At 32.0% G+C, this 25,321-nt stretch overlaps 1 protein-coding gene across 1 annotated transcript in view; it reads right to left on the reverse strand.

Moving 5' to 3' along the window:
• The window catches only part of LOC105868769 (A disintegrin and metallopeptidase domain 3-like), a 116,821-nt gene that overhangs the window by 44,484 nt on the left and 47,016 nt on the right, over positions 1 to 25,321 (reverse strand). The window contains exons 7-12 of the mRNA XM_075997197.1: positions 17,173 to 17,238; positions 13,210 to 13,281; positions 12,816 to 12,982; positions 11,583 to 11,664; positions 4,499 to 4,635; positions 1,715 to 1,901 (exon numbers count right to left, since the gene is read on the reverse strand). Coding sequence (XP_075853312.1) covers positions 1,715 to 1,901; positions 4,499 to 4,635; positions 11,583 to 11,664; positions 12,816 to 12,982; positions 13,210 to 13,281; positions 17,173 to 17,238 — 711 coding nt within the window. The remainder of the gene's footprint in view (positions 1 to 1,714; positions 1,902 to 4,498; positions 4,636 to 11,582; positions 11,665 to 12,815; positions 12,983 to 13,209; positions 13,282 to 17,172; positions 17,239 to 25,321) is intronic.

Genomic DNA, 25,321 nt, shown 5'->3' on the forward strand with positions numbered 1-25,321 from the left:
TTGCTCTAATAAACTGCTATATTTAATTTGTCAAATTATTCTTTCAGCAAATGGATATGTTTTTAAAAAAGGACTAAATGGAAATTTTAAGGATAGAAAATATTTGAATGAAAAATTCACTAGCTCTCTTAACAAAAGAAAATTTAGTGGTTTTTGATTTATAACAATCAAATATATCTATATTGAAGCACAGAGAGAAGACTAAAAAAAGAAAAGAACTTCATGAAGGAAAGAGAAAAGCTTTCGCCAGTTATACAAAGACATAACACTGACATAATAAACAGATTTTTCTATGAAAGTGCATTAATTTTTAAATAAAAATATTGTTTATAACAGAAATTATATTGAAGAAAGTGTGAAGATATGGAAGACATTTAGCATATTAATGATCAGCATAAGGGATATATAAAGAATGCAAAGGAAAAGCAAATACGTAATAGATGGAAGTACAAATCAAGTACACAAACATTTCACAGCAAAGAAAACTTAGATGGCTAGTAAAACTATGAAGATATAATTAATTTTAGTAGTAACTGAGGAAAGTCCAATTGAAAGCACAATGAGATATCATTCTGTACATATACAATCGGCAAAAATTACAGTATGCCAATGCCACATGCTAAATAGAGTATGAAATAAACAAAACCATCAGAAGTGTAAATTAGCACAACTATTTTTGAAAAAAACTGGCCATTATTCAGGCATTATTCACCTACTTGATAATCCAGAAATGCCTTATCTAGATGTGGCATCTAGATATAGATGATGTGTACGCACACAATGTTTATAGCCAAGAGACATTTGTGTACATCGGGATTTAAGTGCAAAACATAACAAAACTCATTAGAAGGAGAGAAAAAAGCCTACGAACACTCTAAGTGGCCATAAATAGTAAAGATCAGTAATTGTATATACATAATGGATTACAACACAAAAAAGTGAATACATGAGCTACACTTACACAAAATAACATGGATATTATCAGTCGTATAGGGGATGGAAACTTAGTCTAATAAAATTATGTTACATTTTTTAAATGTTCTAAAATTGAAAGCTAATAAAATTATGATAAAATTATGAAAAGTTATTGTTAAATGAAAAATTCTAGTTAAGATTTAATTCTAGGAGAGAAGAAAGTGTGAGGAATTACAAAGAGTTGGGCCATGCACGTATCATTCTTGAGTCACGTGTATTATCATGAATGATAATGAACCAAGGATTATGATTAATCTAATTGTTTAGAAGCAAGTGAAAATAAATGATGCCTTGAACCACAGAGGCAAAGACTGAAATTAGGAGATAAGGAAATAAATGACAACACACATTAAATAACTTAATGAACCAATGCAATCACTTTTGAAGAATTCAAGAGATTAGGATGATGGTTATATTATTAATGCTACTGATACATATGGTAGTAAAAAGTGATATCACTATTAATGGTTAGATGATGAAAAAATCTCTTTCTTTAATGTCTGACACTCTTATCCAGGTGTTGAACTCTACAAATGTTTTAAATTCAGGCTGAGTTGTTATCACATGGCCACATCTCTCCATCTTAAATATTTGATAAAATGGTGCAGCATTTTTAAAAAGTCCTCTCCTTTTATATCATATCTGTATCTATAGACTCCATGAGAAACAAATAGACATAAAACAAAACACAACAAACAAAAAACACATCTGTGAATTAACTACAAAGTTTCTCACTCACCTCTTCTGTGCCACAATCACATTCCTCTCCTGATTCCAAAACTGAATTGCCACAAGTTGCACTTTGTTTTGGGGAAATCACTCTTGAAATTGTTTCATTCTGAAGACACTCAAGTTCAGACTGCGAAATTATCTGTTTAAATTCATCCATGCTGCAACTGCTAAAAAGCTTTACACCATGCAATAGTCTAAAATTAAATTATATTCCTCAGATAAATGGAATAAAAGTATCAAAGTAACACTCTTAAATAAAATGCTATGAATTCTGACCTACTTCACTTAGAGAAGAGCCAAAGGAGTGCAGAGTGATTTTACTTTTAATATATGTTATAAAGAAAAGAAATAAGTCTATTTCTATTGTAATTTGATACAATAGACATCTAGAAAGTAGAGACAGTGTAAAGTGGCAAAATACTTAACATTTGGGGCACAATAAGCCTCATTCCAGTATAATATTATACTGTCAATGTTATCATTATTATAACAAGCTCTAATAATCATTAAGAAAATAGAACATAGTATAACATTTATGTGGAAAACTTCAAGGAGATGATTGTGTTAATGAAAAGTCATGATTATTCTTTGTTAACAGAATTTACCAAATAAATTATTTCAACATTGAAGTATATAAAGTGTAAAAGCTCTAGATTCCCTTTTTTAACTTTTAACTTTTTGTATTTCTTTACTTTTAAGAAAGTACTGTTTAATGAGTTTTTGTGTAATTTTGAAATGATCTCGAATTTTTAAAAATGACACAAATATAGTGCAAAAGTAAGTTTTGCTTCCTGAAAAGTTAAGGGTAAAATGGTAACATAATATAATGATAACTGTAAATACTTTAACATGTAAATTTTCCATAGAAATAAATTATTCTACATAAGCACTCTTTCGTCTTCAAAAGCAGGAAAAAAATCATATATTACTAGTATCTAATCCTCAGACTCTATTCAAATTATCACAATCCTGGCATTTGATAGCAAAAAGATTCAGTTCAGTATCAAGCATTATTGCATTTAGTTCTCATGTCTTCTTAGTTTAGTTGCCCAAATTTTTGTTAGCTTTAATGACCATGAAAAGTTCTATAATTATAGGCCAATTATCTTGTAGAATGTCCCTGAATTCAGGTTTATGAAATACTTCCTTATGGTTAGATTTAGTTTATGTATTTTGGCAGCATCATCACAAGATCATAGCTATGTTTGTCTCATTGCAACTTGAAACGTGGCACACAATTTCAATATGTCATATTACTGATTCAATATGTCATATTACTGATAAAAACGTATCAGTTGATTAAGGTGTGTCCACAAGTCTTCATTGTTAAATTACTTATTTTTTATCATTTAATAATTGCATAGAGAGAAGTACTTTGGTTTTATGTAAATATTCTATTCCTTAATTACACTTCCAATCTATATATTCATGTATTTATATTAATATGAAGTCATATTTTTTATTTTGCTTAGTGGGTTATAATCCATTACTACCATTATTACTTTTGGCATTCAAAATGTCCCAGATTTGGCAAGTGAAAATCCCTTCAAGCCAGCTTTTATGTCCCTTCCACAAATTCTGTCCATACTTCTCTGAACTTCTCTTATTTTCTTACACAAGATGTTCCAGGCTCATTTGTATTTTCTCTGCCTTAGCCTGGAATCAATCATTTCTCCAAGGTTTCCCTGTTCATTTTATTAAAAAAGAGTATTTTAAAAACATGATCTGGGTGACACATGTGCTCATTGTTTGCAGATTTTTTAGGACAGAGACCAAGGACACAAGAACATATTAGGATGACTCCAAACATTATCTTAAGCCACCTCTTTTCACCCAATATAAGTACTTGCAAAGTTAACTGTTCGACATTTTTATTTCCCATCCACATGCTGATGGCTTGCACATTTTAGATCTCTAGTCCCCTGAGGCTGAGACCTATATAACTAACTCTCCCTTAACTCCAATCCATTACTCAGAATATCTCTGATTTAATGCTTACAATCTATCTTCAAGATTTCCCCCTATTTTTTTAATTTCCTAAAATATTGTCCTTTTTCAATATTTGTTATTAACTTGTGATTTCCAAAAACATATGAATAATTCTTGACATCCTCTTTCTCAATCTTAATGAACTTACGTAGATTAGTATGAAAATCATCTCTCAAATATTAGTATATTGTAGATCCCTCTGATTCATTTCACAAGATAAATTTTTATTACCCATACTTTGTAAGTTTATTAAAATGTTTTTGTATTGATAACATTTATTATATAATCCAAGCCCTCACATCATGAATGCATGATCATGATCATTCTTACATTTTCTATATTACTTTCTTTCCCTTACTAATGGCTTTTAAGCCTATTGCATTTTATTTTCTTTTTCCTATGCCCAAAATAATCTTTTTAGTCCCAATTTTTTCTTACATTTCTAAATTTGTTGCCCCCCCCTACCTACAAATCTTTTTCTAGGTCTGTTGAGCTTTTCAGACTTCTTGCTACACAGGTATCGTTTCACTTGCTGACACTGAGAAGTTTTTCAACAAATCCAAGACTTCTGTAAACCTTATAAAGTTATCATTAGTATCCACTTTCTCTCTATCTAATAATATTGAGTATAGTACAATATAGTTCATTCTCTGCAACATTCCACACTCATACACTTTAATGTTTTAAGTAATCATATTTGTAGCCAATAAAATATTTTTACTCATTATACTGCAAGAAATTATACATCAAGGAATAAGACAAATCTGTAGGAAGAGAAGATTTGATAAAAACTACATCTTACATTGCTTCAGGACTCATTATGCATGTAGCTCCTTGACAGTAACAATTGTAGATGTTATCATATGTTAATCCCAGATTAATTCCAAGCAACTGTACCATAACCACTGAAAAGGCCTCTAAGGTTATTCTCTTTGAATACTAAATAGAAAAAACAAGCACACAAAATAGAATTATTGCCTAGATTATTTCTTCACCCTTATGATCTTGTCAACCACTTTTGGCTTTACTACCTAAAATGAAAATGAAAATTTTAAAAATTGCTATACCAAAGCTAGTCATTTTCTTAGAAATAAGCATTTTTTAAAACAACAGGTAAAAGGTGTTATTCTTTTTAAGCAATAATATTTTGATCTAAATGGCATGGACATATAATAAAATCAGATTAATTGAATATATGTTTTACATCTTAACACACCATTAAATTAAATTCCAATGAGCTTGAGAAAACATTTTGAGAAGTAGAATCATTATTTTAGTAACTATATTATTTCTCAAGTGAACACTGGGGAAAAACATACATTTTCTGAAAAATTGAAATGGCAGTCAGTTTTGACTTCAGACGTAGTTTGAGAAAAGTGAAATTAATTTTTTTCTAAAAGCATAATAGTATAATACTTTGTAACATTTCTACATGCCCTCAAAAACCAATGATCATTTTACCATCTCTATAGTTTTTCCCATTTCTGAACACCATGTAGTTAAAATAATATGAGTACAGTATGTAGTTTTTCATATTGACTTCTTTCACCTAGAAGTATACATTTGGGTTTTCTTCATGTCTTATTGTGGCTTAATAGTTCATTATTTAAATCACTGGATAATATTCCCTCGTATGGATGTACTAGTTTGCTTATCCACTCACTTATTAAAGGACATCTTAGTTATTTCTAATCTGTAGCAATTATAAAAAAAGGCCACTAGAAACATTTACATGCATGTTTTTGTGTGGATATAAGTTTTCAATTCATTTAGGTAAATATCAAGAAGGATGACTGCCATATCACAGGGCAAACGTAAATTGAGTAGCATAAGAAATTGCCAAACATGCATCCAAAGTGGCTGTACCATTTTGTAATCTCGTCAACAATGAGTAAGCATTTCTGTTGCTCCAAATCCTCACAATTTGGTGTTGTCAGTGTTTTGGACTCCAGTAATATGTTGAATAGGAATAGTGAGCTACATTCTTGCCTCATTCCTGATCTTAGCAATAAGGCATTATTTTCTCAAAATATGCATGGTGTTAACTGTTTATTTTTTGTAGATGTTCTTTATCAAGTTGAAGAATTTTCATTATATTCCAAGTTTGCTAGGAGGTTTTATAACGAATAAGCTTGGATTTTGTGTTCTGCATCTACTAATAGAATCATATAATTGTTCGTCTATTAATATAATGGATTATATTCTTTGATTTCCATAGTATAAACTAACTTTATACATCTGGAATAAATTCCATGTATAAATATCAACAAGGAGATAGAAACTGAAAAAAAAAATCAAAGAAATTCTGTAGCTAAAAAATTCAATAAATGACTGAAAAATTCACTAGAGGAATTCTAAAGCACATTTGATCTGGCATAAGATGAAATTAGTGAACCTGAAGACAGATAACTTGAAACCGTCATGTTGGAAGGAATAAATAATGAAATAAATGAAGAGAGCGTATGGTCTTATGGGTCACCATTAAGCAGAGCAATATATGCATAATGGGAGTCCTGGAAGGTGAAGAGAGAGAGCAAAGGGCATAGACTTGAGAACATAATGGCCAAAAACTTTGGAGATATAAAAAAGGAAATGGACAAATTGAATCAAGAAATTCAATGAACTTTAATGAGGATAAAACCCAATAGGCCCTCATGGACACATAGTACAATCAAACTGTCATAAGTCAAAGACAATGAGAGAAATTTAAAAGCATCAAGGAAAAAGTAACTTGTCACATGTAAGAGAGCTCTCATAGGACTATCGGTGGATATTTCAGAAGAAACCTTGCAGAAAGAAAGGAATGGGGTGATATATTCAAAGTATTGAAATAAATAAACAATCAAGAATTCTGTATGTAGCAAAGGAAATCTGTCATTCAAAATTGATAAAGAAATTAAGAATTTTTCAGATCAATGCCACCTGTAGGTGTTCAGGACCAGTAGACTTCATCAACATGAAATTCTAACAGAGTCTTTCAAATTGAAAAGAAAGAACACTATGTAGCAATACAAAGTCATATGAAAATTATAAAGTTCTCTGATAACTGTAAGTATGTGAACAAAGTATCATAATTTTGATGCATTAATTCACTTTTAAATCTTGTATAGAATGTTTAAAAAAGAAAAGGAAATACTTAGGCTGTCTGAAAGTTCTAAAAAATAAAAAACATAAAATGAATAAAAAATAAAAATCCTAAAATGTTATACACTGAGTGTTCAATATAAAACATTTATTTTGTAACATAGATAACATAATACTTGGGGTACAGCTATAAAGAGTAAGAGTCTCTGTATGCAAGTGAAGTTGTTATGCATCTAAAATAGACTGTTATAACTTTAAGATACTCTATGTCATTGCAATGGTAACCATACACACCAAAATCTATAGAATATATACACAAGAAAAAGATAAGCACATCAAAATATGTGACCATGAAACATCAATGCAACACAGAAGGCTGCAAGAGAGGAAAGGAGGAATAAATATACAGGATATACAGAAAACAATTAACGAAATAGCAATAGTAAGTTTTTCCCTAGCCCTAATTATATCAAATATAAATGGATTAAACTTTCTGAATAAATGCACAAGTTGGCTAAATGGATAAAAAAAAAAAAAATCAAAAACCAGCATCAAATATATGCTAACTACAAGAGAATCACTTTACTTATAAAAGCAGGTGGGAGGGGGAAGAGGAGATGGGTATATACTTAAATAAAGAGTTCAATGAGTGCGATGCACACCACCTGGGGGATAGACACGTTTGAAGCTGTGGCTCAAGGGGCAAGGGAGGCAGGGGCAATATATGTAACCTTGTTAAGGTTACATTATGAGGTTAAGGTTATACCCCCACAATATGATGAAATAAACAAACAAACAAACAAAACCACAAATTGCTTAAAAGGGAAGGATTGGAAAGAAATATTCCCTGAAAATAGTAACCAAAAGAAAGTGAGGGTGGCTATACTGACTGCAAGTCAAAAAGTTGAAAGCATTAAAAGAGACAAAGAAGGAATATATTTGTATCTATTCTATGTCAATTCACCAAGAAAGTACAATTATAAATATTTATGTACCAAATATTGGAACTCCTAGATATATGATGAAAAGTTGACAAAAACTTAAGGAAGAACTAAATAGCAACAAAATAATGGCAGGAGATTTCAATCCTCCACTTTTAGTAACTGATATAACCAGATGGAAGGTAAACAAGTAAATATAGGACTTGAATAACAGGACAGGCCAAATGGATATAACAGATATATACACAACATTCTATAGAGCAATAGCAGGATACATAATTTTTTTTCATGCCCATATGGAACATTCTCCAGCACAGACCACCTTTTATGCCACAAAAAAAGTCTTAACAATTTTTAAAATAATTGAAATTATGCCAAGGATTTTCTCCAGTCTGTATGAAATGCAATTAGAAATTACTTAAAGAAGAAAAACCTGACTATCCACAAATCTGTGAGAATTTAAAAATACAATATTAAACAATAAATGAGTCAAAGAAGTCACAATAGAAAGCACCTTGAGAGAAATTAAAATGAAAACAATGTATACCCAAACTTGAGGGATCCATAAAAAACAGTGCTAAGAGGAAAGTTTACATGTGTAATACACACATCAAAACTATGTAACAAAAAATCTCAAATCACAACCGAACTTTACACCACAAGGAACTAGGAAAATGGAGAAGAAACTAAACCTGAGCAAGCAGAAATAAATAAATAAATAATAAAAATTAAAGCAGAAATAAGTTAAATAGAAAATAGAAATTCAATAGAAAAAAGTAAAGATTTGGTTCTTTAAAAAGTTCCTTAATGAATATTGATGCAAAATTCTCTAGCAAAAACTAGCCAAGCAAATCTAATAGCACCTTAACATGAAAACACACCATGACCAAATGGGATTGATTCCTAGAACACAAGGATTGCTCAACATAGGCAAATCAATGTAATGCACCATTTCAACAGAATGAAGAAAAATTCACACGACCATCTCAATTAAGGAAGAATATGAATTTCACATGATTCAGCACCTTTTCATTATAAAAATATTCAACAAACTAGAAATAAAGCAAATTACCTCAACATCATAAGGGACATATAGCAAAAGCCTACAGCTAACATTATACTCAATGATGAAACCCTGATAATTTTTCCTCTAAGAGCAGGAACAGGACAGGATGCTCACTGTCGCCATTTCTACCCAACTTAATGTTGGAAAACCTAGCCACAGCAATTAAGCAAGAAAAAAAAAAAAAAAAAAAAAAAGGAGGGGGACAGTAATAAGTTAAAGGCCTCCAAATTAGAAATGATCTTCATTAAAATTATCTCTGTTCCAGGTGGCATGATCTTATCTGTAGAAAACCTCAAGATTCCATATGGAATAAACTGCTAAACTTATAAATTCAGCAAAATTGTAATATATAAAATCAACACATAATAATAGAATGTGTTTCTATACATTAAAAATGAATAATCCAAAAATGAATCAAGAAAACAATTATAATTCCTAGGATATCAAAAAGGATGAAATACTTAGAAATAAATCTAACAAAGGTGGTGAGAAGCCCTGTACACTGAACATTGTGAAACTCTGACAGAAGAAATTACAGAAGATGTAAATAAATGGAAGAACATCTTACATACATGGGTTAGAACACTTAATATCAAAAGATTTCATTACTACCGAAAGCAAACTGCAAGTTTATCTAAATATCTACTATAAATCATGAGAATATTTTTGCAGAAATATTAAAAAAAATATTCAAAATTTATATGGAATCTTAAGGGACTACAAACAGCCATGATGATTTTAGAAAAGAAGAAAAAGTTTGGAGAAGTCATATTTCCTGGTTTCAAATCAAAGTTACAGTAATCAAAACAATGTGTTACTGGCATTAATAAAAACATAAATATGTGTGGAATAGAATATAGAGCCTAGAAATAATTCCTCATATATACAGTCAAATGATATACAACAAAGGTGCCAAGACCATTCAATGAGAAAAGAACAGGCTTCTTAAAGGTGTTGGGAAAACTAGATAGCCACATGGAAAAGTATAAAGTTAGACCCTTATCTCACACCATATAAAAATATTAACTCAAAATGTATTAAATACAAGGAAGAGACCCATAATATAAACCTCCTAGAAGAAAACATTAGAGAACATGTTCATTGACATTGATTTGAACAAGATTTCTTAGAAATGATTTCACAAGCACAGGGAAAAATAAAGGAATATTAGACAAATGAGAATACATTAAGAACTTTTCTGCTTCAAATTACACTACAGAATGTAAAGGCAACCTATAGAATAGAATAGAAGAAAATATTTGCAAATCATATATCTGATAAGGGGTAATATCTAGTGTGTAAATAACTCCTACAACCCAATAACAACAAACAAACCAAATAACCCAATTAAAAAATGGGCAAAGGACTTGAGGAGCATTTTTCCAAATATACGTGCAAAATGCCAACAAGCATATGAAAAGATGTTTGACATCACAAAATATCATAGAAATACAAATCAAATAACAATGAGATATGACCTCGCTTCCATTAGAATGAATGACTGCTATTAAACAAACAAACAGAAAATACTAGTGTTGGTAAGAATGTGGAAAATAAGATGGGAAACGTTGGTAGGATTATAAAATGGCACAACCACTATGGAAATCAGTATGGCCATTCTTCGAAAAAAAAAAAAAAGAAATGGTCTACCATATGATATACCAGTACCACTTCTGGGTATATTCTATGGCTTAAATGTTTGGTTGGCTAGAATGTTCATCTCCTTTAAAATTCACGTTGAAATTTAATATTTAATGTGTTAGTGGTGAGAGGTGGGACCTTTATGAGGTGATTTGGTCATGAGGACTCTTCCCTCATGAATGGATTAATATATTCATGGATTAATGGGTTAATGGGTTACCAAGGGAGTGGGAATGGTGGCTTTATAAGAAGAGGAAGAGAGACCTGAGCTAGCACACTCAGCCACCTCAGCAAGCAGTGCTGCCATAACCTTGCAGAGAGTCCCTATCAACAACAAGGCCCTCACCAGATGAGGCCCATAGGTTTTGAACTTCTCAGCCTCCATGACCATAAAACATAAATTTTCTTTTTTAGAAATTACCTAGTTTTTATAATTAGTAGTTTATAATTACCTAGTTTTGGGTATTCTGTTATAAGCAACAGAAAACCAACTGCGGCAGTACATATCCAAAAGAAATGAAATCAGAATCTCAGTGTTCATTGCAGCAGTATACACAATAACCTAGATATGTAAATAACTAAATGCCATCGTCAGATGAATGGGTAAAGAAAATATTGTATATACTTACAATGGAATATGTTTTAGCCACAACTGGAAGAAATTCTTGTCACATTAGGTACAACATAGATGAACCTTGAGGGCATCATGTTATGTAAAATAAGCCAGTCATAGAAAGACTAATACTGTATGATTCCACTTATAAAGGAATCTGAATTTATCAAATTAATGTGAACAGAAAGTTGAATAGTGGTAACCTGGGACAGACGTGGAGTGATTTAACAGGTGTGGAGTTTCAGTTTTTCAAGATGAAACATTCTTGAGATATGTTTCATAACAATGTGAATATATTTACTACTACTGAACTGTACACTTGAAAATGATTGGTAAGTTTTATGTAATAGTTTTTCCCCTACAATAACAAAACACTTTGAAAATTATACTATTTGAGTTATAAAATCTAAAAAAAGGGACCATTTTGATAAAGATCTGTATAAACAATATTAGAGATCCATCATATGTATTTTTGATCATTGAAATGAATATTAACTTTCAAAACTTTGTTATTACTAAAGAGATGGGAAGAAATGCATACCAGAGCAACTCCTGCTGCAAACTTGGGATCACACGCCATTCCATGATAAGTTGCTCCCACATGAATAAGATGGTCCCTATAACTAAATAATACAATTTTTCTTATGGATACATACATTTTAAAAAGGTAATAACAGCATTTTATGAATTGGATTCCTATATAAAGTTATGCTTTCTTTGAAACATGAATATCACATAAACTGTCTTATACTTTCAATCATTTATGATTGTTGTAATATCCTATAATTCACAGAAAGTTAAGTTCTAAAGGCTGTTCAAAAGTATGTGAGACAAAGTCTACAATGCCTAATCCTTTCAAAAATTAATAATCACCATTGTAATCACTAGATGGATATAATTCTAAGATATACAACTGAAGATTGTTTATTGCCATGAATTTTAGGTAGTGATCCAATTCTAAAAATATATGAAGTGCACTGAATTGGAAAACAGGGAGAGAAGGAGAGAACGTATGCAGCTGATTCATTAAGAAAAAGGGAGATATGATGTAGAAACTGTCCTCTCACATTTTAGTCCCACCTTAATGTCGCTCTGGAATCCCAGAAGCTCTTTGGACTCCTCAGAGGATATCAATAAATTTATAAATAGATTCCATATTGCTTAAGATCTTTAAATTTGTGTTTTCAATTTTTGCATACAAATTAATCAAACTATTAAAATAAAAATCTGTATAAAGACTCTTGAAAGATGCAGAGCAAGTAGATAAATAGCCACCTCACAGGTCACTGCAGAAATATCATGAGGTAACTAACTACAGGGAGAACAAAGTGGTCGATTTCGGTTATTTATTAATTTTACGTTTTGTGCTATAACCAGCAGTCCATGCAATTATGGCGTTCTGTGAACCAATTTGCATGCGATGCAATATTAAAATGACAGTTACAATTGTTTACCTCTGAGAAAATCTTTACAACCATAGAGGTGTTCCATGTTTAGCGCAAGGCTAAACATGGTGACCTGGGGCAGACGTGGAGTGATTTAACAAGGCTAACATTCTGTAGCTCTTGCATTTCCATAAGAGTGTACTCTGAGAATAATGGCCTACTATGATTTAATAATTGTCTTACATCATTATAAGACTTTTATATTTTCTATTTTGCCCAAAGAATATTCACATATCTGTAAATATTATGCATAATTTGTATACAATTTTGATAGCTAATACATCAAATAATTTGGTGAAAGGCTTCATCGGCGTGAATATAGTGCTTACATTAATAAGTATGCCATATCACGGAACCTCTGGAAGGAAAATTTTTGTTTCCAAGACAAAAATCTTTGTAGTAATTCATCAACATCCCCACTTGTTGAAATTTTACTTTGATCTGACCACACCTCCAAAGAAGATAGCATAATTGTCATTTTAAGCTGGGAAAACATCTGAAAACAGAAGATACATGTTACACAAGTTTGGGTAACCATAAATATAACCAGTATGCCTCAATACATAATGCTAATATACTTAATTTACTATTTTTTGGAGATAAATCCATTGGTGGATTAAACTAGTTAGTTGGACTACACTTTTTATAAAAGTGTAAATGCTATTTATGCAACGTTACTGCATTAATGGATATGTTGCCTACATAAGTATGAAACATACTTACAGTGTTGATGAAACCAAAGATTTGGGTAACTTTCTCAACTGCAATTGCCACTTCAGAGCCCATATAGTCATACTGAAAGACAAATTTTGTTTCTTTATCACTAGTGAAAATTACTAAACTATTATATTTAAATGGATTTAAATATAAAAGTTAGAATAATTTAGTACTCAACTGAAGAGGCCAAAGTAGAATTAAGATATATCATATGCTAAAGTTTAGACATGAACCTAGAGATTTTATAAATTAGTCAATAAAATTAAAATAAGATGGTTGTGATTATTTTCCTCTTTACAGATCTAGAAATTAAGAGTCAAAGTCTTGAGGTACCAAGGGTGCATAACAAACAAGGAAAAGAACCAGAACTCAAATCTAACTAGCTAAACTACTAAGTCTATTATTTCTATTATAGTATGCTGTCATTATTTGTCTTCATCCTAATAAAACAACATGACTATGAAAGCATACCTCATTTTATTGCACTTCACCTTATTGAAGCAGATATTTCCTTTTCTTTTTCTTTTTTTACAAATTGAAGGTTTGTGGCAATAATGCACCAAACAAGTCTACTGGCGCTATTTTTCCAACATTGTGTTCTTACTTCATGTCTCTGTGCCAAATTTTGGTAATTCTTGAAATATTTTAAAATGTGTTATTGTTATTTTATCTGTTACGGCAATCTGTCACCAGTGATCTTTGATGTTACTATTGTGGTTATTTTTGTTTGCCAGGAAATGTGTCCATATAAGATGGCAAATTATAGCATTTAATCTATAAATGCTGTGTGGTTTCTAACTGGTCATTCCTGTTTCTCTTGCTCTCACTGGAAGGAAGCACTGTTAAAATTAGGCCAATTAATCACCTTACAATGGCCACTAAGTGTTCAAATGAAGGGTAGAATGGCATGACTGTTGCTTTAATTCAATGTCGAAAACTGAGATAGGCTAACAGCTAGGCCTTGCACCCAGCAGTTAGCCAAGCTGTGAATACGAAACAAAAGTTCTTGAAGGAAATGTATGTATTTATTTATTTTCTATTTAAGAATATTACGAGGGTACAAACGTTTTGGTTACATAAATTGCTTTTGTACCGTTTGAGTCAAAGACACAAGTGTGTCCATCCCCCAGATAGTGTGCATTGTACCCATTAAGTGTGAATTTACCCATCCCCTCCCCCCTACCTGCTTGATTTCCAGTGAAATGTTATTTCCCTATGTGCACAGAAGTGTTGAGCGATTAGTTCTGATTTAATAGTGAGTACGTGTGGTGTTTGTTTTTCTGTTCTTGTGATACTTCACTTGAAAGAATAGGCTCTAGTTTCATCCAGGTTAATACAAGAGGTATTAGTTCACCATTTTTGAAAGCTGAGTCATGCTCCACGGTATACATATAAAGTGCTACTCCAGTGAACACATGAATGACAAGAAAGTGAAACAGCCTTATGGATGATTAGAGAACGTGTTAGTGGTTTACATAAAAGATCAAACCAGTCACAACATTTCCAGTAAGCCAAAGTCTAATCCAAAGTAAGGCCCTAACTGTCTTAAATTCTATGAAGATTAAGAGGACTGAGGAAGCTGCAGAAGAAAAGTTAGAAGCTAGGAGAGGTTGGTTCATGAAAAAGTGGTGCTTGGGATCTTCAGTAATGCCCAGTAAGTCTCAGAAGATTCCTTATAGAAAATAAAATGCAATGGATGAAAATAAAATGCAATGGATAGAGTTCCACTCTGATATAGACAAAAGAGATTTATTCTTCTAACTCTTTGAAGTCCATATCTTTAGAGACAGTTTTGCACATTGTTGGTATTTCTCTTTATGTAACATTCTGCAGTAAACCACACTGTATATTTAAATGATGTAGCATGTATGGTATGAGTGAAAGTTCTTCTTTGCAAAGCTAAATATATAAAAATCATACAAAAACATAATACAAAAATATCATATAAACAAACCCAAATACATCAATAATCATAAGACCAAACACTATCCAAACAGACAATAAAAAATCCATTATATGCACACTAATTTTTTTTCAGAAAACATAATTTATAAGGACACAAAAATACTGAATCAAAAGATGAAAAGATATCATGTAGTTTCAGGAAAATAATAGACAAAGCATATATTAAATTCTGTAATAGTTATATGAATTTAGTAGTTATGTTGATAAGAATAAATCTTAGAACACAAAAAGAACAGGATTATCACAATACACTGATAAAATATTCAATTATTAGAAAGATGGAGAGTTTCTAAAGTTGCATATAACAAATAACAAGACTATAAAATATATAAAACAAGATTTAACAAAACGATAAATAGAATATAATATTGAGATATTTCACAAAGGTATCTTAATAACTAAGATTGAGTAGACAAATTAACAGTAAGGGTAGGCAAGATTTTAAAAACCTAAGCAAATTTGGATATAATATATGTATATAGAAGCTTGTCTACAAATATGAGAATACATATTTTTTCAAACACAAATAAAAGTTCTATATAAATTGACCCAGATTAGGTCATAAAACAGTTCTTTGAATATAAAACACAGTATCACTTAGATCACGTTATCTAACCACAGTGAAATTAATTTAGAGTGGAAGCGACAAAAGTATTTTAACAACACTATTTTTACTGAGATGGACAATTCTGTTGTGGTTGAAGAGATAATGGTCTTATTCTAGGTAAATACACACCACAGTATTTTACAGTTAAGCTCCATGATGCGATTTACAACTTACTTTCTAATTCAAATGGAGACAGCACAAGTGATATGGGATAGAATATTAACAATAAATGTGGGTAAAGAGAATAAAAGTGGTATTGTATTGTTCTCCTTCTTGTGACTTTTCTGAACATTTGAAATTATTTCCAAATTAAATGTTTAAAAAGTGAGGATGAAATAAAGACAATTTCAGTTGAACAAAATCCGGAGAGAATTCAGCAGGCTAAGCAAAAATATCATAAATTAAGACCTATTAGAAGGAATGAAAAGCTTTGTAAATGGCAAATACATGGCGAAAAATGAAACTTTTAAAATGTTATTAATTTCATTAAAAATAACTGAATATTTCATTTCACATTATTTATTCTACAGTTCACAACACATGGGGAAGTAAAATATGACACTGTTATAATCACTGATTAAATTTAAATAGAATTTTGCTGTTATGAGGCTCTTATAATATTTATAAAGTTGTATAACATTAATTTCATATCACGAGATATTAAAAACACTTACTAGAACATGAGAGAGACCACTGAGGCTGGGGACTAGAAACAGTGGTACAGCAGAAAAAAAAAGTGTTGGCGATAAAAAGAAATTCTAAAACTAAACCAATTATGCAAGAGTAGGAAAGAGAAAAAAAGGAGTCAATAATTAATAGGGCATAGGCACACTAATACCAATTACTGAATCTATATCCATAGTTATCAATACTGTTGACAAAAATAAAATCAAAATCAACTAAACATTCTAGTGAATGATTCTTCCTAGTTTTCAATACAGAACTTCCATCATGAAAACTAAGCAATTATCAAACATAAAATTATCTTATAAATAATAATATTTAGTAACAAGAATATCCATTTGAGTAGTTAATAAAATAGTTTTGTTAAAATGGAGATAGATTTACTGAAGAGTTGCATCAAGAATTGGGGTGGATCCAGAAGTATCTAAAACTAGTTATAATCCAGTAGATTACAGTGTAGTAGTACCTTTCCATATTAAGTTATACATTAATGCTAAAGTCCTATACTAATTTGGAAAACTGAAACACTAGTGTTTATTTCCTTATGTCAGTGTAAAGGCAATTCACAACATTTCTTTCTGTCCTGCAAGACTAAGACATATTTTAATCAGAATAAAATATATCTGAATTGAAAATAATAGACGTTTCATATTCATATTCCCCCTGAATTTAAACACAAATGAAGATGCAATAAATATATTAATATCACATACCATGGATTTATCCACAATAACATGTACTTTCATAGTTCTTTTCAATAATGCATCGCCTGAAATTTTCTGTGAAATAGAAAAAATGAATTAAGTAAAATATTTTTAAAAATTTATATAATAATTATCATGGACGATATATGCATACATACATACATATATACACACATTCATGGAGTAGATATAGAATATATATATACACACATATAAAAATATATATACGGAGAGAGATACAGAAACAGATATGCAAATATAGACATAGGTAGTAAGAAAATGAGAGGATTGGAGACCACCGAAGAGGTGAGAGGCCAAATAAAAATTTTAGGAGCTTTTTAATTTGATCAGGTCCTCTATACTTATTTTTGTCGTTGCTATGATTGTCTTTGGGATCTCCTTCATCCTTTTTTTCCCTAGACAGATGTCTATAAATAAGTGTTTTCCAATATTTTCTTCTAGATTTCTTATAGTCTCATTCCTTAGGTTTAAGTCAGTTATCAACTGAGAGTTGAATTTTGTGAGAAGTGAGAGGTGCAGATCCTGTTTCAGTCTTCTACATGTGGCTATCCAATTTTCCCAGCACCATTTATTGAATAAGGATTCTTTTCCACTGTGAATGTTTTTGTCTTCTTTGCAAAAGATTAGATGGCTATAAGAGGATGGTTTTATATCTGGGTTTTCAGTTGTGTTACATTGCTCTATGTCTCTGTTTTTGTGCTAATGATATGCTGTTTTAGTTACTGTAGCCTTGCACTATAGCTTGAAGTCTGGTAAATTGATGGCTCCCAATTTGTTCTTTTTGCTTAAGATTGCCTTTGCTATACAGGCCTTCTCCGGTTCCATATGAAGCATAGAATTATTGTTTTCTAGATCTGCAAAAAATGACGTTGGTATTTTAATAAGGATTTAATAGGGATTGTGTTGAATCACTTTGGGTAATACAGACATTTTAACAATGTTGATTCTGCCAATATATGAGCATGGTATGGTTTTCCATCTGTTTACGTCCTCTGCTATTTCCTTCCTCAGTGTTTTCTAATTCTCCCCATAGGGGTCTTTCACCTCCTTAGTTAAATAGATTCCTAGGTATTTTACTTTCTTCATTGCTAGTGTGAAGGGTATTGAGACTTTGATTTAGTTTTCAGTGTGACTGTTGTTGGCATATAGGAATGCTACTGAGTTGCGTATATTGATTTTGTAACCTGCAATTTGCTGAATTTATCAATTCCAGCAGTCTCACGGCAGAATCTTTGGAGTTTTCTAGATCTAAGATCATATCATCAGCAAAGGGCGATAGTTTGACCTCTTCTGCCCCCATTTGAATGCCTTTAATTTCCTTCTCTTCTCTTATTGCTCTGGCTAGGACTTCCAGCACTATGTTGAACAGCAGCGATAACAGAGGGCAACCTTGTCTGATTCCAGACAAGGGAATGCTTTCAATTTCCCCCTGCTCAGTATGATGTTGGCTGTGGGTTTCTCATATATGGCTATTATCATTTTTAGGTTTAAGTCCAGTCTATGCCTATTTTGTTAAGTGTTGTTATCTAAAAGGGTGCTGAATTTTGTCAAATGCTTTTTCTGAATCTACTGAAAGGATTATATGGTATTAGTTTTTGCTTTTATTTACGTGGTGAATTACATTTATAGATTTGTGTGTGTTGAACCATCCTTGCATCCCTGGGATGAAGCCCATATGGTTGTATTGGATTTTTTTTTTTTTGATAAGCACCTAAATTTGGTTTGCTAGGATTTCATTGAGAATTTTTGTATCTATATTCATAAGGGATATTGGTCTGTTGAGTGCGTTCTGGGTTTTGGTATCAGGGTGATGTTGGCTTCAGAAAACAAATGGGGAGGATTCCTAAGCTTCTGCACAGCCAAGGAAACTATCATGAGATCAAACAGACAACTTACAAAATAGCAGACATTATTTGCATGCTGATTCTAGTTATCAGCTCTCTATTGAGCTCAATATCAGCTCAATAGAGAGCTGATAACTAGAATCTCTATAGAATTCAGGAAAATCAGCAAGAAAAAACCAACCCCATTGCAAAATGGGTAAAGGCCATGAACAGACACTTTTCAAAAGGAGACAAACTACTGGCCAACAAACATATGAACAAATGCTCAACATCTCTAATCATAAGGGAAATGAAAATCAAAACCACAATGAGATATCACTTATCTTCAGTGAGAACTGCCTTTATCAAAAACTCACAAAACAATAAATTTTGGTGTGGATGCATGGAGATAGGAACACTCATTCACTGCTGGTGGGACTGGAAACTAGTACAACTTCTATGGAAAGTAATATGGAGATACCTCAAAGAGCTACAAGTGGAACTACCATTTGATCCAGCAATCTCATTACTGGCTCTACCCAAAGGGGAAAAAAAAAAAAAAGACATTCTATAAAAAAGAAACCTGCACTCGAATGTTTATAGCATTACAATTTACAATTGCAAAGATGTGGAAACAATCCAAGTGCCCATCAATACATGAGTGGATTAATAAAATGTAGTATATGTCTACCATGAAGTTCTACTCAACCACAAAAACAATGGTGGTCTAGCACCTCTTGTATTATCTTGGATAGATCTGGAGCCCATTCTACTAAGTGAAGTGTCATAAGACTATAAAATTAAGCATCACATGTGTTGGGGTAGTTTAGAAATGTTAGAGTGATCTAGGGATATTGCTGGCGTTGAACCTCTGCAGATGTGACAGTCTGCATGCATGTGGCTGTTTCCTAAATGGTAAGGACATTCGAAGAGCAGGATGAATTGAAAACAGTTTCTCTCCTGGGCAGAAAACTGTTCCAGGACTGCAATTAGGAGCGTCCAACCTGCTGGAAAACTAGCCTGGCCGCAATCCCAAATTTATGTTCTTGTTTAGTTTTAGGCTAGAAATAGCTTTGCTGAGATTATGTATACTCAGATATTTTAATCTTTATAAGTAATCCTTAAAGTTTGCCTGTGGGATATCTTTAGAACATGTAACCTCTATGGAAATCTTTAGAACTTGTTTGCCTGTGGGATATCTTTAGAACATGTAATCTTTATGGAAATCTTTAGAACTTGTTTGCCTGTGGTATTGTTTGCTTGTATGATTTAGAATGATCTTTTGTTCTTGAAATGAATAAATATGAGTGAGGAATTATTAAATATGAGTGAGGAATTATAAATATGAGCGAGGAATCTTGGGACTCTTGGTCTGGAAAGCCTTGAGTCCTCAGACCCCACTCTTTCTCCTCTATTGTCTCTCTTTTCTTATTCCCGAGGGTCACTCTGTTATCAGCCCTGGTGGCTGGGAAATTCCCGGCACACATGTACTCACCATCTAATTGGTATTGATTGATCAACACCTATGTGCACACATAGTAATAACATTCATCAGGTGTCAGGCAGGTGGGGGGAAGGAAGCAATGGGTATATTCACACCTAATGGGTGCGGTGTTGCACTGTCTGGGGTATGGACGCACTTGTAGCTCTGACTTGCGGCCAACAAGGGCAACACATTTAACCTAAACATTTGTGCCCCCATAATATGCCAAAATAATACAATAAAATAAATAATTTAAAGAAAAAAATTAGGAGCAGACTAGCAGCATGTTTCTTTATATTGTTGATAATTGGTATCCTCAAAAGGTACTGAAATGAGGGAGAATGCTCTGCTTCCTTCGTTTCATTCTGTGTACCCTGTAAGATACCACTTCCCCACCAACCTTCAACCTAAACAAACCTTCATAAATATTCCCCCCAAATGATGCCTCTATGTTCATATTTTTGCACTTGAATTTTTCTATTAACTTTATTGAGGTTTACATTCAACAAAATGTGTCTATTTAAAAATATAATCTTACATCATTTATAATTTATGCACTCACGTCATCATTTCTACAATTAAGATAAAGAAATTCCCAACACAGTCTTTCATGTCAATAGATCACATGGCTCAAGAGATGATCTACTTTCTCTCACTATAGGTTAATCTGCTCTAAAATATCATATAAATGAAAAAAATATTCTATGTACTCTTTCACATCTAGTTTTTTTCCTCACTCAGCATTTATCCATGTTGTTGTGATTATATGTATTTCATTAGTTTTTATTGCTAACTAGTGTGCCACTTTAGAGGTATATAACAATTTATTTACACGTTAACCTACTGATGGGTCATTTGAACTATTTTCATATTTTAGCTATTATAACTAAAGCTGTTCTTAATACCTATGTAAAGAATTTTTATGTATATATATATAATATATATATTTGTCCAGTTATATACATATATTCTATATATTTCAATTTTCTTGGCAAATGCTTACAGCTAGAAAAACTAAGTCATATATTAATTGTGGGTTTGTAAAGTAGTACAAAAGGGCCAAATTATTCTCAAATTTGTTGGGTCATTCGGCATTCTCACCAAGAATTAATGAGTTCTAATTGCTCCATATCCTTGCTTCTATTTAGTACTGTCAGTCTTTTTCATTTTATCAATTTCTGTTGGTCTGTATTGCTAGCTCACTGAGGTTTTATGTGTATTTTCTGATGACAAATAGTGTTGAACATCTATCTTTTCAAATACTAATGGCCCAGTAATTTGGTTTCTCCTAAGGTTCCTACTAGAAATTTTATTTAAATTGTATTTAGCTTTGACATTGAAGTCGATGTCTTAGTTCAATATTTTTTCATTAAGGGTCATATTGATAGCCAATTCTTCTTACATTATTTGCTGGGAAAAAAATAACAAAAAACATCCTTTAGTCTTTCAAAGTCCTTGACACATTTGTAAAAATTCAATTGACCCATAACCTGTGGTTCTACTTCTGACCTCTCTATTCTGTTTCACTGTTCTATATGTCTATCCTTATGTCAAAAACACATAAGTAGCTGTGTAACAGGGTAAGCAAACTATGCTACTTTGTGTTATGATGACTAGTTTGAAGTCCTTTTTGTTTGTTTATTTTGTTTTTATTATTTTGAAGTCTTGAGTTTTCATTATCAGTCTTTTATCCTTTATCAGTCAAGGTTCCTCTGAGAAACAGAATCAATAGGTGTGCATATACAGAGAAGACAATCTATTATAAGGAATTGAATGCTCATTGATAATTAAGTTGGCTAGTCCAAAATATGCACTTTGGAGATGAAGGAAGAGCCTATGCTACAGTTCAAGTCCAAAACCTGGAGACATAGAAGGAGCCAATTTTGCAGTTCTAGTTTAAGCCCAAAGACTTAACTCCTCAAGAGTTCTGTCTTACTCACGAGTCAGTCTTTTTGTTCTATTCAGGCTTCAACTGACTAGATGAGACATACCTGCATTAAGGATGGCAACCTGCTTTGTTCAGAGTCCAGTAATGTGAATCACATCCAAAAACTCTCACAAAAACACTCAGGGTAATGTTTGTCCAACTATGTGGGCACTGAAGCATAGCCAAGTTGACGCACAAAATTATTTGCAGGTTTTTCTGCCATCATTTTCACATCTTTGCTCTCTCCACTTCATTTTTTTTTCTCCATTTCCTTTAACCTGACTTTAATGTTACAGATTGGGGTTTTAGCACAGTGTCTTTTCTGTTATCCACCAGTTCTATTATGTCTTCCATCCTTAAAACAGTTTTATCTTTCTCTTACAGTTATCTGAGCAGTATAAGGGAACTTTTAAGAGACTCCATAGGGGTAGACAATTGAAGAACTAAAGAGTATATCTCTGGAATCATATCATCTGGGTTTGAATTTTAATGTCACCACTTACTATATAATTTCCTAGAATAACAAATTAGACTCTCTAAACTTCTGTTTCCTGATCTGAAAAAGGGGGATAATAGTATCAATTTCTAGACTTGTTGAAAGAATTGGAATAGCAGAATATACATAAAGCCGAACACTATGTGGCCTCCATGAAGCAATCTGTGAATATATAATACTGGCAACATTGTTAAGTTATGCAGGTTAGATTTAGTGTTTTCCTATCTTACATTTTGTACTTATATTCATTCACATGCCCCATGATCATTCCTTTTTCACTATTTCTATCATAGAAGAAGTTCCTTCAAATCAAACCTTTGTTGAACAAAGCGTGGGGACCACTGACTTTTATTTTACTTCTAAGAAATGACCAATTATCCAAGAATGACTTTTGCTCCCTCTCTCTCACAGAAAAGATATTACTCAAAGGCAGCTGTACTGGCTCAATTGTATCAAGATGGCGCCATACACACTCTTTTCACACTCTTTTTCTCTTCACTACCTATCTGACCAGAATCAAATGGGGATTTTAGGGGCCCTAGGTAAAACTGTGGAAGGGAAACAACCAGGAGAATTCAGCTCTCCTTGGACTTTTCATAAGCAAGATATTCACCTATGTTAAACCACTGAGATTTGGGATGTTTTTTGCTTCAAAATCTAGTGCCATTTGATGTAATAATAATGATTTTCATAAAGAATATGGTTTGAAAACAACTGTTTACACAGGTTTTTTTATTTTATTGAAACTCCACTGTATTTGGTAACTATGTTTTGTGAATTTAGCTGTGATTGTAGCTGTCTACTATTTTTATTCAGGATGTTATTATAAACTTTTTTTCCTGTTTATTGTGATTTCTTTGTTTTATATGCTACAAAATCATTTCACAATAGGGAAAAAAAGAAATGATTTTAAACAATATAATCTCAATTGTGTAGTCTGGCTGAGTACACAATTATGTAGTGAAAATTACTTTGCCTAATTCTAAGCAATTGTGGCATTGCCTTTCAATTTCCAGTTTTGCCATTAGGCGATTTCAGTCATTCTGTTACTTGCTCACATATAAGAAACCAAAGTTTTTATGTCAGTCCAGTAACTCAATCCCAAATAACTCTGAGAATTTTTCTTGGATTGTTTTGTGATTTATTCAACTTTATTTTCTCTGTTTATCCTTAATGGGGCTCCTATTATATCAATTATATTATGAATTTCATTTTCTCATCTCTCAAATATCCCTATTATTTGTCATTGTTCTTTAACTTATCAAATTTTATCTTGTAACCTTTTCTATTGAGTTTTTAAATTTTATTACATATTACTTATTTCCCCAAACATGTTAATCTGCTGAATTTTATTTTTAATGATACTTAGGTCTTATTTGGTGGATGAAATATTTTCTTATACCTCTGTGAGAATATTAATAATTATTTTGTTTTATTCTCTTTATAATCTTTGGTACCTCAAACTATAATTCTTTGGTATTTTCATGTCTCTGTCTTCCATCTTAAATTATTTCAACATGTGACTACTGCCCCTTCTTATTAATACTGAGAATTGAGCATTAAACATCTTATTCTAACATCTATAACTACATTTGAGGTTTATGGGTTGTGGTCCTCATAGAGGACAATTTGTTAGGGTTTTTTTTTTTGAGTTAGGTGTTCCTCTAGTATCATTATGGTTAGGTGTTTTCGTTATGGCTGGCTTGATTCTCTCCTAGAGAAGGGTGTTCCAAAACAACTTCTTAGAAGTTACGTGCCTGGCTCCCAATATCTTGTGTGCCGTATTTAATTTAATCACAATAGTTACAGTATAGTGTGCCTTGCAATTGTGAGAAGCAACAGAACATTTGTGCCTGGTGTTACCATTTCAAAAACTCCTCCCCAGAGAAAATCACCTTTGATTTTCTGTCAGACTGCCACAGAGGTAGTTATTCAGGACAGGACAGTTTTCTAAATACTTATGCAACATATTTTAAATCAAATCTCCTGTTAGGTCCACTTTCATACCCACTTCCTAAGGTATTTGGACAGGTAATCCCAGCATTGTCTTTATTTCAAAATACTAAAGGGGTACAAATGTTTTTGTGAACATGGGCACTGTATATAATGCTTAAGTCCAAGTGAAGTATCTCAGGAATGGGAAAACACCACAGGTACTCACTAATACTTGGAGGCTAAACGATCTGAGACATTTTTGAGTGGCCCTATAGCACATTTCCAATTTCCTAAAGCCTATTCCAATTGCCAGTCTAGAATTAAGCTTTTCAGGGACTAAGTCAGCTATTCTGTCTTCTATTTAATTCCCAGTGTTCTTACTCTTTTCCTGCTCTGTTTGTCTTTATATGTTTACACCATTTAAAAAAAATCTCTTATTCTCCTTTTAGTAAAGTTTAAGGAAGGAGTAGGCA

Source organism: Microcebus murinus, chromosome 24 (genome assembly GCF_040939455.1).
Source record: "Microcebus murinus isolate Inina chromosome 24, M.murinus_Inina_mat1.0, whole genome shotgun sequence".
Lineage (NCBI taxonomy): Eukaryota > Metazoa > Chordata > Mammalia > Primates > Cheirogaleidae > Microcebus > Microcebus murinus.